This window comes from Diorhabda sublineata, chromosome X (genome assembly GCF_026230105.1).
Source record: "Diorhabda sublineata isolate icDioSubl1.1 chromosome X, icDioSubl1.1, whole genome shotgun sequence".
Taxonomy (NCBI): Eukaryota; Metazoa; Arthropoda; class Insecta; order Coleoptera; family Chrysomelidae; genus Diorhabda; species Diorhabda sublineata.
In genome coordinates this window covers 21826337-21842866 of record NC_079485.1, presented here as the reverse complement: position 1 = coordinate 21842866, position 16530 = coordinate 21826337, and the positions used below count along the sequence as shown (strand labels likewise).

Sequence of the window (16530 nt, the reverse complement as noted above, 5' to 3'; positions counted from 1 at the left end):
GAAAGGGAGTTGTTTTGGGTAAATCTCTTTATTGTCAGTTACCTGCTGGACTTCATTGTAGTAAGATTAGAGTTATTTTCTTTTTATGAAGTTATTCGCTTCATATTCATGAATAATTTCTATTACTATGGTCAAAAAATTATATTCAAATTTTGATGCAACTTGTGCTACTTTTTTCAGGAAAAAGAGAAAAACTTTCTCGTATTTCCCTATATATATGTGAAAAAAATTATATTCTTAATATAATGAAAATATAACTTTAACTAAATTTAACAACAAATTCCTGTGAGAATATTACATGGAAATCACGAAAATTGAAGAAAAATACCTCTATAGAATAAACATTCATTTTCTTGAGAAATATAGAGTAAATATCAAATGATTTTCAATAGGAAATTGACTATGATCTGATGAAATGACAATAATTTCGTTACAGTTTTGATAAATTGTATACTATGGCCCCAAAATCCGCGAATAGATATTATAAAAAGAATCTCGATTCGAATGACTCTAGTTCATAAGGGAGGAATGGATTTGATCGATCAATTCATACGCACATATAGGATTGCAATACGGTCCAAAAAAGGGGTGGCATTATTTTTTCAGGGTTATAAATGTTTGTATGGTCCAAGGATAGGTACTGCATAGGCAGTCAGGTTCTAACATAAATCTTTTACAATTCCCGAGGAAATGTTTATGTACATTCTTCAGAATATGGTCATGAACCATACCTATCTTATATAGGAAGAGATGAGCTTGGTTTGGTGCGGTTAGGACATTTGATTGTGAAAACAGAATCCAAATATAGAGTGTATGTATCATGTAAAAACAATTTACTTATATGAGAAATGCAATCTTTAGCTCCATCTGAAGTACTATCAACCGTAAAATATAAATTGTTGATGTTTGGAGATGAAATTGATGAAATATATTAGTAAAACACTTTGATTTTAGTTCATACTGTGGAGTAATAATTTTCTAATAACTCTTTTGATTGATAAAAATAATTTCAAAATTATTTGATGTCATTATCCTAATCTAAATCCTAAATTGCTTGGTAGAAATTAGTCTCTAAGTGATTAGTGCGTCACTCCATTGATGTTTATTTATTTATTCAAGACCATTTTGAAACAAAATGATTCAAACAACATTTTTTTAAAAAGTTTTGGGCATTAATGGGTTGAGAACATTTTACTTTAAATGCTTCATAATTTCTTTCAGAAAATTTCATTATGAATTTTAATAAGAGTTTCATTATGAATTTTTCATTATGAAGTTTTATTTACAGGTTCTATTTCTAGTTACAAAAAAGAGTTAAATAGATAATACGTTTAGATATGATGAGTATAAACATTTGTAACCAAAATAGACTACGGAAGAAATGAAGAAATAAATTGTGCAAATGCGATAAAAAATATAAATAATTTTTTTTATGAAAAAACAAACACGTGGTTGTTTTTTTGTTGTATATAAAATGAAAAAAAATATGCTGAAAAATTTTTATTGTTTATAACAAATTGTTTTCTCAATAAACAATGAAAATTTAAATGAAACCGATTATTTTTTCAATTATCCAAGAACAAAATAAATAATGATTTTGCAAAAAATGGTTCCTCAATCTTAGATACTAGAGGCGGAAAAAATTTGTTAATTAAAAAATATTTTTTAAGCATCAAATGAATCATTTAACTTTTTAACTTCTCACCGACTTAAATTGTTGATAACAATGTGAAGATTAACAATTTTTTTTATTCTATCGTCGGCAATCTGGTCTAATGCCTGACTTTCAAATTATTAACTTAGAATACACTTTTTAAAAACTTTATTTTACACGAACTAATTATAAAATGATTACACTTTATTGTAAATGACCACAACTGACTGACTAAAAAATGTGTGAGAAAATACTTTTATATTAATGTAAAATGCTGATGAGGTCCTCGCACTGTGATTCCGTGGAAACAGCAACTCATCGATTTCTGTGGGAATGGTAGAGATAATTCCTGCAAAGAGTGGCTCCAAGAATGGAAAAAATCTGAGAATTATAGTTTAACAATTATCACACTTACAATATTGATTTACAAGCTACATGAAATTGTTAATTAACAAATGCATAATTTATTAAAAAATTGCGATAAAAATTTTGTGCCGGTAGATTATTATTTGTTGATCTATCCTGTAAGTTCCTAAATTTTTTCAAATTAAAATTCTAATATTTACTTATGCTTAAATAATAATTTTTTGGAAATGTTCGAAAGGGGCGTGGCTTGCTAACCCGAGTACCCGTTTTAGAACTTATTTTCAGCTCTTGATAAAAATTATAAATATTGGTCCTACAGTTTCTCCTTTTTTGGAATCTTCAATATATAAGATATACGCAGAAAAACAAACCTCCTTTTCTTGTTAATTGTTTATAACTTTTGTAATTTTTGTGAGCGAATCTTCGATTCTTTCTACATGCGCCTACGAATAGAATGACACCTCAATCATATTTTAAGGAGCCGGCGAAAAAATTTGACCTAAAAAGTACTCGTTGACTAGAATGTTGACTGAGGATAATTTCCAGAAATTATTCAGAGGAGATAAAAAATATGAAAACAGCTAAAAAGGAAGTTTTATAGAGTTAATATAATTTACACATTTTCTTACACTTTTCTAAACATTTTTAGTATCGTTTTAACTTTCTTATTAATAAACAAATGAAAATATGTATGTCCAGGTAATAACTCAATTAAGTTTGCTTTGAGTTCAAAACCATCATCCTTTTATTACATAATCTAAATTCAAAAAGTTACAAACTTTTTGAAAACAAAAAAGAAGAAAACGATTAGGACCCAAAGTAACGTCACGAATGTAAACTAGATATGCTAAATTTAAATATTTATGCGCTCTCTGTTTACTTGATTCTCATTGATATCACTTTTAACTTGAACTTATCGAATAACTATAGTTGATTTTAATACCATAGAAAGAAAACCTAACCTGTCCCATGAATAGATTTTGACAGGATGGTGTAGTTAATTATGAGTTATAGACGGGGAAGGTAGGGGAAGTATCTCATATAGGAGAAAAGTTGAAAAAAGGTCCAGTTTTATATGATGAATAACAGTTCAAAAATCTTTCAAAATTAAATTATGCAGAGTTAAAAAATTTAATATCATAATTCATTATTAAAAATTTCAACAACTTACGTTGTACAAACGTGTAAAAAGGTAATCACGGCGTAAATAATATTTTGAGCTTCCTTTAAAATTTACCCTGATGCTAATGTGACGCCACCTTTATTTAACACTTTTTCATATACACATATTGTTGTTCTTACCTCCACCCTTCATATTATACGAGGGTTGCTACTTAAATTTTGAGATAGAGAAATAAAAACAAATATTTATAAAAGAATATGGTTTTTCAAAATATTCTCCATTCAGATCAATACACTTTTGCATGCGTTGAAACGAATTGTCGAAGCATTTTTCCATTCTTATTCAGGTACCTCCAAAACATACGATTTGAACGCATCAACCGCTTCTTCAAGTGTAGAAAAACGTTGACCTCGCAATTTATTTTTGATTTGGGGGAATAAGAAGAAATCTTTGGGTGCCAAAGAAGGACGGTAGATGACTCATCAATTCACTCCACATTGACTGTTCAAAAACGTTTTTATTTGAACTGATGTGTGAGAGTTCGCATTGTCGTGGTGGAGAATTATTCGTTTTCTGCGATTGGGTTCCCTGATTTTTTCTAACAGTTCGGTAAACAAATGCTGGTTGAGTATGTTCACCATTAAAAAGTCAAACTTTATGATGGCAATGTCACATTTCACATATTCACATCAGTATTGCCATATCTCAAAATTAAAGTGGCAACCCTCGTAAGAGTAAAGGTCGAAACCCACTATAATCTGGCCGGTCGGTAGTGAGAGCGATAAAAACGCGTGATCGGCTCATGGGATGCTAGTGGTACCTTTTATAACGATTCGTATTGGCTGAAGCATTGTCTAAGAAAGTCAAGTTCACACAGCTGCACGTTACATTAATTCATTATTATTATATTCTAAAAATTTTATATTAATAATTATTTTAAGCTTTTGTTTTATTATGTTATTTATTTACTTTGATAAAAATTAAACTACATTTCTAACATGCGCTTTTACAGTAAGAATTATGTGACTGTATAATAGCGCATGTTAAACATGTACTTTAATTTTTATTATTCATTAATATGTGGTATTATAGTTATGTTATACATTGACTATCCTCTATTTTAAAATAAATTTTATTGTTAAAAGTGGCTGTGATATTCATGGAACTAACTTTAAACTGTCTATTTACGTTATTCAATCTGAAGAACAATCATTTCTAAACGCATCATTGCTTTAATACTTTTAGAATTTTGACAAAATGCATCTGAGCCACCTTACCATTGTGAATTCAACCCATTTGAACTCATATGGGCTCAAATCAAGGGTGAGGTGGCAAGGAAAAACATATTTAAAATTAGTGATGTCCAAACTTTATTTACTAAAGCTTTAAATAATGTTACCCAAACCAATTGGAGTAAGGCAATCCAACATGTCCGCTTTTTTCGAAATAAAATGTGGGACATTGATAATTTAATGGAAAAACGGTGTGGAACCTCTAATAATAAATTTAAGAGCTGATTCGTCCTCGTCGAAATCAGATTCCGATTTAGATTAAAATAAAAATTCATCCGCCCTTATATCCCTCTCAACCACCTTTTTTGAAAACAAAGTATTTATTTAGGAAAGGACCTTGTGTTGTTTATAAAGATTATTATTATTATTATTTATATCCTTTTTTATGAATTTACTTTATAATCTTTGATACGTATTTGAATAAAACATATAGCACGACATTTCTTTCTTAGATATTACTTTACAGTATTAGGTACCCTTACATTTGAAAAACCGTCTAGCTATTTAAGGTTAGGGAAAACAAAATTACAATTAAAATAATAATTATATATATTTATAGATACTTTTAAAAAAATCAAGGCAACGTGTGAAATATGTAGGTATAACATTTAGTAGTTAACTAAGTGAACGAAGATTTTAATGTATGAATGCTATGCAATTGATAAATAAAAGTATTATTTATATGATATGATATTAAAATAACGTATTTAAAATTCAAATAAAAATGTTAGTTTGAAAAAAGCATTTAAAATTCAATTCAAATTTGCCACTAAATACTTTTTAGTGTTGTGTATGGTGTGATTCAGGCTTACAATTTCTCTCGCACTCTCTGTAATGAGCGGCCAGATTATAGCAACATGCCACGTCACGTCACGTCACCCTTAGCCATGCGAAGTAGCTACACGTTTGTAACACACCACGTGACGACACGCTCAACTAGTAGTTCGTCTAGTGACCTAGAGTTTTTAGAAGAATCTATATAAACCCAATGGGATGAAACGTTTCCATAGAATGGATACAAAGGTAAGAGAAGGGCAATCACACGTCTTAGCACGCATCGATCGGTTACATTTGAGAATTTTGAATCGTCCCACGTGGGATGGCGTGTGGTGGTCTGAGTGTGTACGCAGACAATTGAATTAAATGGAAAAACATATGAACATATATTCGACACGTAGTGTGGGGTAGCGTGGCGTGTTGCTAGTGGATTTCAGCTTTAACTTGATCTTAATTTTCATTTATAAAAGCAGAAGTTAATAATGTTAACGGCTGTGAGGTTCATTGAGTGAGTTCATCTTTAGCAAAATATTTCATTTTATTTGTTCGCAACTAGAAAAGTAATTGTTATGACACTATGACAAATTCGAATTGTGTTATGTATGAAGTAAACAGGCTATATTCTTAGTCGTCGTAGTGCCTTGGAGCATCCTATGTAGTTCGCTTAGGTTTTTTCCTTCTTGGTAGTTAGTGGGATTTTTTGTGTGATCATCAACAGTTGTAGTAATGCTTTTTAATAATCATAAATATTTCATGTGCTCATTAAAACGTTCTTTACTAACTGTATGAGAATATTTCAATTAATGATTTACAATTTTAGGTAAGTATTTTCAAAAATAAATTATATATATGAATAAAGTAACGGATTTTGCACTACTATAATATATTCCTCAATTAAAGCTTCATTATTATTTAGTTGCTCAGAATGAAATTCCGAATGAAAATTTCAAGCCCGACAAACATTGAAAAAATAAAATTTGTGCGAAAAATGTTTTAAGATATTCATAAGATGGAGTTTTATTTTATTTACAACAAAATCCAATTATGAATTATAACAAAAGTAATTTTACTTGGCTTAATCGTTTGAAATAGCCCATATGGCTTATTTCCGTAAGAGTACCATCACTGAAATTACAAGGTTTGTATCAACTATACAGACGCAGGTGCATTCACAGGAAGAATAACAGAAATTCGTTGAAAACAGTTGCTTGGCTTCTCGACTTATATTTCCACTTCGAAGGCACAATTGATTCGTTGCAAAAGGAACAATGGTTAAATGAGTTTGCTTTATCGTCATTGTGATACTTAATAGAATGTGATTATACTGTAATAGACATTCTCCTACGAAAAATGTTTTAGAGGGTAAGTTATTTCAATTACTTTAAAAACGATGTTATAAGGATAAATTTAATTTTGTGATTCTTCGAAAATTGAGGGACCGTAATATTTACCTAAAGTTCATATTGGAAAGTATAGACTATGTTAGTTAACTTCTAATAATAATAAGAAAGAAAGGTGCTCACTTATTGATAGTTTTTTGATGTTTTTTTGGAAAAAACTGTTGTTTGTCTTGAAATTATTGATTTATTCTTTTCATTATAGCTTACACGCTTTAAAATTTGAAAAAAAAGACTGCAATCAAAAATTAATTATTTTGTGATCACAAAGTTAATATTTAAATATATAGTATGTGAACTACATTTCTTATCTTATATTTCTGACAAGCAAAGTTTTCTTTATTTCTTAATGAATATGTGTATGTTTCACTGCCGCTACATATTTTTTCACCTCGGCGGAACATGGAGCAGCATTAACAATTATTAAAAGGAATTTATTATAGGTTAAGATCAATACATGTATTTAACCAGTTGTGATCCTGAAAATTAGTAAGGAACTTGACCACAAGTAAAAACATAACACAAGTAGTTTCGTTGAAAATAAGTGTTGAAAAGTAGCTTTTTCTCCATTTAAATAAAAAAATGGGTTGGTTCATTTGCTGACTTTAATAAAAATATACTGATCACGGTGTTCAGTTCATCTGATAAGTTTTGTTGTAAGCTGACCAATCTAATAAATTTATTTTATGTGTGCCTGTCATAGAGGGGATTTGTGAACACTGGTTTTCTGAGGTTGAATTAAGTTTATATTAATTAAAACGTTATTAAATTTTACTCCAAAAAATACTCTTGGTAGAAATCTATAGGTACCGTGTACCATTTCTGGAATATTTCTACTTGAAAATCATACAGATATACGGTAATTCCTAGTAACTATAAGGCCCTAAAAAAATGTATTAAATAAAATTGAATTTATATACAAAATCAAACTTTATTCATAGCGCTCATCAAAAATCAACGATAAATCATTTCGGTGAATAAAAAAAATTAATTTTAACCTTTAAACAAAAACTAGGGCTAGCCATCTTTCCCAGTGTATACGGGAGTGATGGCCATAGTGTTCTGGCAGAGATGGCTAGTACTTATTTCGCTCTTTCCTTTGCCCTACAGTTCTTTTAACTCCTTTTTTTATTGCCGCAATAAGAACACATGTCCTCAAACTCATTACCTGGTCGATTGCAACCCGGACTCGTCTATGCTGTAAATATGGGCAGGTTTATTTATTAAGTCATTGTCACTGAGCATTTCAAAATAGAAACTTACTTCTGCTTTATTTATCCCTTGACGTCTAGCATATGACAACCCCTCTGATTTCTTCAATGAAATATCGGAATTTATTTTCTAAAACATTTGCTACCAATCATAACCCGCCTTCTCCGAAGTCAACAAATCTGTGTATAATTCCTAATTGCTCAGCATTCTTGAATGCAACAGTTCTCAAATTATTGATAGTCAAAGGAAAACCTCGTGACTTCATGTCTTCTGTGTGCTTGCTCAGTCTTTTTTCGTTATCCAACCAAAGGTTGATGATGGTTCCATAAGTCTCTTTATGTAATTGTTATGTTTTAATCTTCTCTCTAATGCTTTTCGTGGACTATTGTAAATCAAAGAGGTACTATGAACAGTCATCCACCATTTTGTACTTCTTCCATAACATTTTTCAAATCGTCTTCACTCTAGACCCCTCGACTAGTAGTCGCATTCCGTTTGTATTGATTATGTGTCTGTGGGAAATATAGAAGATTAAAAATCATTCGAAAGTACCACATTATATTTTATGGCTATCTTTCCCATAAACACTATGGTCATCTCTCTCTCTATTGTCTGGGTTCATAGCAAGTAACTGAACCAATTTCTAAAATTTATAGGTTATTTTGAGGTTAGAACACCACAGGCCAATATTTCACTCCATACAGAAAGCATATAAACAGAAAAAGCTTCCAAAATATTTTCGTAACCTGTTAATATGTCAACCCTTCAACATAAATCGAACGTTTGATTAAAAAACAAAGTCAAATAACTTACTTTTGATTATTGAATATACTGAAACTTGAGCCACTATTGAGGAAACACTGGTGTTGTGGTTACGTGTTATGCATAATAGTAAAAAACTTTCAGAACCATGAAATTATGTTTCCGAGATACTGGGAATATGAGACAAGAAAAAAATTAATTCTGGTATGCTTAGACTTACAAGAACTATGCAGAAAGAGAAAAATATTTCAAATTTAGTTAATAAAGATTTAAAAATTAAATAATAAATGTGGCAAGTTAAACAAAGTACACACACTTTAGAATTTAGATATTATTACACAATGAATTTTAAAGTACTGAACTGCTAAACATATTTATGAAAACACTATTTCTCCAAATGTAATGTATCCTTAGAAGGTTGTGATCTCGTTTTTTGCCGATATACTATTTTTTTTTTAACTTTTATTTTAAATGTTGTTGGTAAACACCCAAAATTTTCAATGATTTTGAAGCGATTTTAAGAGAAGTGATATAATGGGGGGATCGGGGTGTTGGTTTGTCCTATCACGAAAGTAACAGTGGCCAGAATTGTACTGTAATAACGGTTAGGCGCGGATAAAGAAAACCTACTGGTCAACCGAAACATACCACCGAGCGTCAAAATAGGCGTTTTAGGCAACTAGATCTGCGAAATAGGTTTGCTTCTGTTCTTCAAATTGCTGACCAATGGTTTGAAAAGAAGGCAGACCTGTTGTATACTATCTCTATTTTCACTCCATCCTCGATTAATCCTTCTTTTGAATCCGGATCACAGTATTTAATGCTGGTGCACAGAACGGTAGTACTGGGAGGCACACTATAGTAGCTATAACATTAACAAACATTAATAATTTTCTGTGTACATTCTTGATGTAAGGTTATGATATTACCAAAACATCAAGGTCAATAAATATATTAAGAGTATCGAAATTGTAGTGATTTTTGTTTATTTGTTTATATACATCGGTTTTTCATCTTTTTATCATGATTATATTAGCTTCACTTGTACTCGTATTTAGGTTTGTTTATGAGCTTGTTTGTAACTCTCCTTTGTGGCTTATTAGAGTTAGAAGATGCCACCACTTTTTTAGAAATTATCACTGCAAAGTTTCTTTTCACCGAAACAAATTTTACAACTGTCTTTTGGAGATTTACAATACTACCTGCATCAGTATTATTTTAGACTTTAACATCTTAAAATTTATTATGTCGTTCGAGATAAATTTTACATCCGTGCACCCTCTGTTGGAGATTTACAATACTAATGACGATATAAAATAGATCGAACTAAAAAGTGGGAAATAAATATAGTTAAAAAAATCCAAAAAAACCTTTCATAATATATGAAACTAAAAAGTTAAAAATAAATATACTGAAAAACACGCTTCAATTTTCAAAATAAGCTTAAAACAACAATTATAATACTAGTTTGTGAGGTCGTCGGGCGCTCAATGTACGAGGAATATGGATTAAATCGTACAAAAATACTAGTAATATTTCATTTTGAAAATTATTTTCAATTTTTAGTTTCATGTGCTTTAAAAGCTTTTTTTTTTCTAAATTATATTTATTTTTTCAAATTTAATGTTCGACTTCTTTTTTGAAAGAATGAACAACTCTTGTTTACTCCTTAGTTATCGAGTTTGTGAACATTTTATTGAAATAAGTTGACCTAGGTATAAATTAGCCATGAGTAGTTTTATCAGTTTGCATAAATAGATAGAAAGATAATTAATACGCAAAAATGTCTATGGTATCTATTATTAATTAACAATGTAATCGGCTCAAGTATTTCACTTGGATGACTTAGTTCAGAGTTGAAATTACATTTTGCAATCAACATTTACCACTATCACTGCTTCATCCAATTGCATTGGCAATTAGATTGAGTTAAAACGTGATGACGCTCTGCACATTTTAGCAAATAACAGAGAAATGCATTAAATCGAAGACTGCTCCTGATCATTAATATATTTCTTTTGGGCCTTTTTGTATAAAAAAATCGCATCCATCATGTTGAGATATTGAAATATGTAAAATATAAATGTTACCGATATTTCGATTTACGACACCATTCAATGTACTCGTACTTGCTTCTTCTTTACTACTCTTCAATGCACTCTATTAATTCAGAATGTTTTGTACATCTCATTATAGTTTAATTGTCAAACTAGTTCTCTTAGTACTTAAATTTATCATTTTCTTCTGTTGTAGGCACAAAAAACAAATGAAGAACCACACAGGATTTCACAATTACTCTCAAAGTATGTTCCTGTTTTCTGTAACATAATGAGCAGTAAAGACATAGAAAATTCTCAGATAAAATAAAAACATGCAGCTAGATTATGAAGAAACCTTACATCAGTGACATCAATCGTCCCACCGCTCAAATGGTTCTAGAAGATGCTGAAACATATAACAAATGGAGGTATCTCAAGCCGAGGTACCAGGCCAGACAGCTCCATGGTCCTGGAGACTCGAATGGATCATCGCTACCGCTCTCCCAATGCAAACATCTCCAGAACATCTCAACAATACCCTCTAAATGTTCCCCATCTCCATTCAACAAATTTAGACACTTCAAAACACTCCTTGTACAGTAACAGCGTACTGCCCCCTGGAAATAAAAGCTTAAATGGGGGACTAAATATTTCTCGAGTAAGGAACCAAAGTACAGTGAATAAATTCATCACTAAGTCAAAAAAAGTAGGAATCAAAGAGATGCTCGTTAGCTTGGGGTTGCTGTGTTTAGTAAGTTTGTTACTCGCATTACTATCATTGATATTTCTGTTAAAAATATCACCAGTGACTACCAATGATGTCCGTGAGTTACTAAGGTCGGAGCAATTAACTGTAATAACTGCTGAGGAATACGTCGTTGTTTACGAGGTGACTTTAGCGTTGTGCGCTTTGACATTATCACTTAATTTGTGTTGTTTGCTGGTATGTGCTATACAGTTCTTATTCGCGGTGAAGCTAGTTAAAAGTCCACATGGAGGAAATGACAGGTATGTTACTTTAAATTTACAAATAAATCGACAGTATAAATAATTAATAAATTATTTATAATATATTTGCGAATTTTCATAATTCGATAAACAACAAAACCAGGAATTTTTCAAAATTAATTTTCCACTTTTGATAGTGATTGTCTAAAATCACCTTCACAAAGAAGCTATTTTTAGTTGAAACATTAGTAATAACAAAGTTATAATTTCTCAAATTATTTGTGGCATTCCTACTGAATACACTTTTCAAGGCAACACATACACTGTCTGGCGCTCTTTTCGATAATCAAGTTATTTCCAGGCTACAGACTATAGTGAGTTCAGTACACAAAAAAAATCGTATTCCTTAAAGGAAAGAAGGGTAAGTCAGATAGAGCGGGCAAAATCGGAATTAACTTTATAAAAAATTAAGTGATCTGTGACGCAAATGTGTTAATTTGTCTGAGTTAATAGAAAGACATCATTTTTGGCAGTGGAATTATTTGACAAAGGTGAGAAAAAGTAACCGTTTTGTTATATCAATTAATCGCTGCAACAAATTGTTTGGATTAATACCTGTACCAAAATAAAATAATTGTTAGTTTATAGTTGTGCTGATATAATTACTATGGCCAGCGTATGGGTAAGATAGAAATTTTGAATTTAGGGAAAAATAGAATCAATTTAATCTTGTCAACATGATAATGATTTTATTTTTATTCTTCTCTTAAATTGATTTTTTATTTTTTGGAAGGTGTACAAATATGAAACAACAGCTAAACGCGGAATTTCTTTGGAAAAACAGTGAAAAAGGATGGTAGGCTTTAGCCTGTTTCTTTAAAGAGTTTAAAATTGTGAAATTCCTCTTAATATACTAATTTATGGGTTAACGGAACAATAACACACAAGAACTGATTAATGAGGTGACAAGGTTCAACAAAATTTCATAACTTTATGGGGCAAGGCTGGGAGAGCATGACTTGACGACTATGAGAAAACATTCCCAACTAACATTTTGAACGCCAGACCCTACAGTCTCTGCCCTATTTTAAATCGAATTTCGGTGAAACGCTTCTATATTAACCCGTGGGATATTATTCTAGATCAGTATCTGATCTGAGCAGACTACATATTTTACACTGTGCTTTTAACGCTACAGATTTTCTAACGGCTGTCAAGACCAATGACAGATCGACCTGTTTCATTGATTGTAGATAATCACAGTTCTTAGCATTTTTCGACACATGAGGTGTAAGCTGCTACTATTAGACGAAACAATTTACTAATTATTCAAAGTAGCTTTCTATTGAACGATCGATAAATTTCAAAAAGAAGAGTGACGTTCTATACCACTAGACTGGTTTGTACTATTGACGAAAAAACTGCCTCCCTACAAAATACTAACAATGGCTTTAGAAAGCCTGGAGGAATCTTTCCATATAATTGATAATCGAATATTGTTTCGGATTCGGATTTTGCTTCGGTGTTTATTTGTGAAAACTCACTAGTCACGTTAAATATCAACAGAAAATTCAGTCATTTATAGGGACAATGCTGAGAAGTCTATGAACATGATTCTAGGTAAGTAGAGAGAGATGTATTGATTGTTATATAACTCTTGAATTGGAAAATGTTTCTGAAAAAAAAGCAATGCGGGTATAAAGGCAATGAAAAATTGCCGTGACTATAGAAAAAGATGTAAGTAATGGGGAACACATAACACAGATACAAGAGCTTCATACATTGAAGAGAAGTGTATTATCTTCAACTATAAAAAGTAGACTGATTAAAAATAAAAGATCAATTAATTATTTTCCTTTCATAATAACCCAAAGTTGATCACCCTTTCCCTACGTGTGTTTATATTAATAACAGAATGGCTCTGTAACGTCATGTCTAGTTCTCGAGTAATCACTGGCAAAAATAGGATGATGTTTTGTTGTATTAGGAATTTGTTAGAATAAGGATGAGTTTTTCCCTTTCGTTTTGTAAAGTGAAAATTTGCACAAGCTGGGCCAATCCTGTAGAGTGTTCATTCCAGCTGATAGATCCCGCCTGGTACTTTGAAATTCCAAAATGTTACTGGGAAAGAGAGGCAGGAACGCTCCTGAAAACTATACGTAAAGTTCCAACAATTCATTTTTCACCAATATCCACAAAAATATAACATTCACATAATATTCGTATGAGTAAAAAATGAAAAACAGTTCATTATCTACAAAACTTATACCAATGATTTTTTTCGCAACATCGACATTCTTTGCATAAATCTAAAATTTTGATACGAAACTAGAGGAAATCACTTTTTACCGGGTGAAAAAAGCTTAAAGTCGTCAGGGCTTCGCCTACTGGAAATTATAATGTTTTAGAAGGTTGAAACATTCCTCCATCCGTAATTCCCATATTGTTGCAAAATTTTTTGAAAAAATAGTTGGAAATGCACTACAAATTTAACATGTGCATATCACCTCGCCAAGTCACATTCTCCATTGTATCGTCTTTTACTTCCTCCACCTTAGTTTATTCCACTGTCTTCTTCTTCCGGTCCGGACCAGCTTGACATGAATCATAGATAGATAAACATTTGTTGCAGCAGTCCACCTTACAATGGAAAAAATCATCTTCAGGAGCTTTGGATGGGCCGGCTCTTTTGTAGTCTGTAATACATCCCCGGCACACTCCTGTCCCCATTTTTCGGGTGTTCGGGGTAAACTGTTTTTTTAATATTTCCCTAAAAAAACCTCAAATATTTGGTCCACTTTTAGAATTTTCCGTTTTTTTTTAATTGAATGCAGATGAAAAAATTAAAATGTTTCAAACCTCAGAATATTTGTGAATACATTTATAACAGCGGATCGTGTGCCTGGCGCGGAACTCTCGGTCTACAAAACAAGAGCGAGTTTGGGGCAATTTACTTTTTCTGAGAAATCGAAACATACGTGAATGGAAAGCTAAGAGCTAGATAAAAAAGGGACCTGGTACCAAAAAAGAAGAGTGTAAGCTTTCTAGTGATATGGGATATAAAGGGATACGATGATTTATACACTTTTAATTCACGATTATACGCGAAATATTTGTAAGTTCCTAAAACAGCCAGAAAAAAAAACAAAAATTGAAGAGGGATTTTATAATAAATTAAAAAAAACACCCGAAACAACCTTACTTGGCACATCTTTCAAATACCTATTATCGAAAAGGATTCGAATAAATGACAATTCATAATAAATAAAATTTCCAAAAGTGAAAATTTTAGCCTGCTTTTGCTATATTTCGCAACAATCAAAATCGGGTTCAAGTTACAGTTTATGATAGCTATGGAGCTGCTTTTTTCAAATGAGCTATGATTCATCAAAAAATATCAATAACTACACTACACTAGACTAATTATAGACTGAGCGTTTGAAAAAATTATCAGTACAAGTAGTACGGTTCTGTATATATTCTTTGTGCATTTTTCACCTACAACATTGTTAGTGGGAAATTCGAATGGCCAACAAATTGAGTAAATTTATTGTAATTTTAAAACCTTTTCAAATTCTCAAAATGTTTGTCGAAAAATATGATAGTGTTGCTTCGGAACATTATTCACATTCTAATATTTTTGTTTTCTGGAAATTATTTTTTTTTATAACCAGTACCCGACCCATTTGGACTATGTGTTATCAAGAAAATATATACAAAGAAGCTCTTAATTTTGACCACAGAAAGAAATGGGCAAATTCCACTAAACAACCTGAATCTCCGTTAAGAATACTGCAAAACCCCAAAAATGTAGTTCAACATGTAGAATCTACTCGCAATGACCTCTAGATATTCTTGGGTCAAGTTGGGTCACATTTACTATTGAAACACCTACTATAAATAAAAACGTGGATTATTATTGGTTATTCATTATTCTTTTTGTTGTTGAATATTGGAAATCAAACCACAATCCACACAAATATTTCAATATTCACCTTTTATCGAAAATATAATCTACTGTGAATGGACCTTAAAAAATGTACGACAATTTTTTGTATCAATCTTAAACCATCTTATTATATATAATAATATATAATATTATTAATGTTTTCGAATTTTTTGAATCCAGGTTTGCAACGGAAATTGCCAACCCATGATTTTACTGTTGATATTGCTGGCAAAATAAACCCTTTTTGTTGCAAATATCTGTATGTCTTAGGTCCTTTATAAAATAATGACAGGGCAGTTTTCTTTTCAGATAGTAACCATGGGGATTTCATCTATTGTTGTAATTGTATATTCGCAAGAGATTTTGTAAAATTCGTGAGAGTTCCTTCTCCATACAAAACGTTCGCAGAGAATTGCGTTTTCATAATTCTTTTTTTTTTTAGCTCTCAATTGAGTATTCAGGTTATTGACTTTTTTCCTAGCATTGGTTAGTTCCTTTCTCAACCGTTTATTTTCTTCTTGCAATGACTACTTCCTACCTCCAATTCCCATAGAACTAGATTGAAGGTTCTGTAACTCTTTCAACCACTCTTCATCTTCATGGTTACTGATAGAAGTATCTGTCATGTCAATGTTTCTGGAATGAATCTGGGCAATGAAATCACTATTTGAATATGTTTGTGGATGTGAGGAAATATTCAATTGGATTATTTGTTCATCCAAATTTTCCCTATCCGATTCACTTTCTGAACCTTCATCATTTTTGTAGCGGAATGGTACAGCAGTAGTAGGCAATCTTTTAGGTTGACTTATATTTTCACTGAAATGTTTGCTGCAGATCAGCTTACTTCTTAGGGATTTGTGGCTTAGGTTTGCCAAAACAGCATTACCTGAAATAAGGAACATCAATGTTAACATACATATTTATTGTAATGGTTATGGTAAAGTAGTATTTTTTTTGTTCAAAAACTTGAATTTATTTTATTTCAATAACGGGCATAAATGGAATATC

At 31.2% G+C, this 16530-nt stretch overlaps 1 protein-coding gene across 1 annotated transcript in view; it reads left to right on the top strand.

Moving 5' to 3' along the window:
- LOC130451429 (uncharacterized) overlaps positions 1-16530 on the top strand; it is an 84112-nt gene that overhangs the window by 29333 nt on the left and 38249 nt on the right. The window contains exon 2 of the mRNA XM_056790437.1: positions 10837-11630. Within this exon, the coding sequence (XP_056646415.1) occupies positions 11026-11630 (605 nt within the window). The 5' untranslated portion in view covers positions 10837-11025. The remainder of the gene's footprint in view (positions 1-10836; positions 11631-16530) is intronic.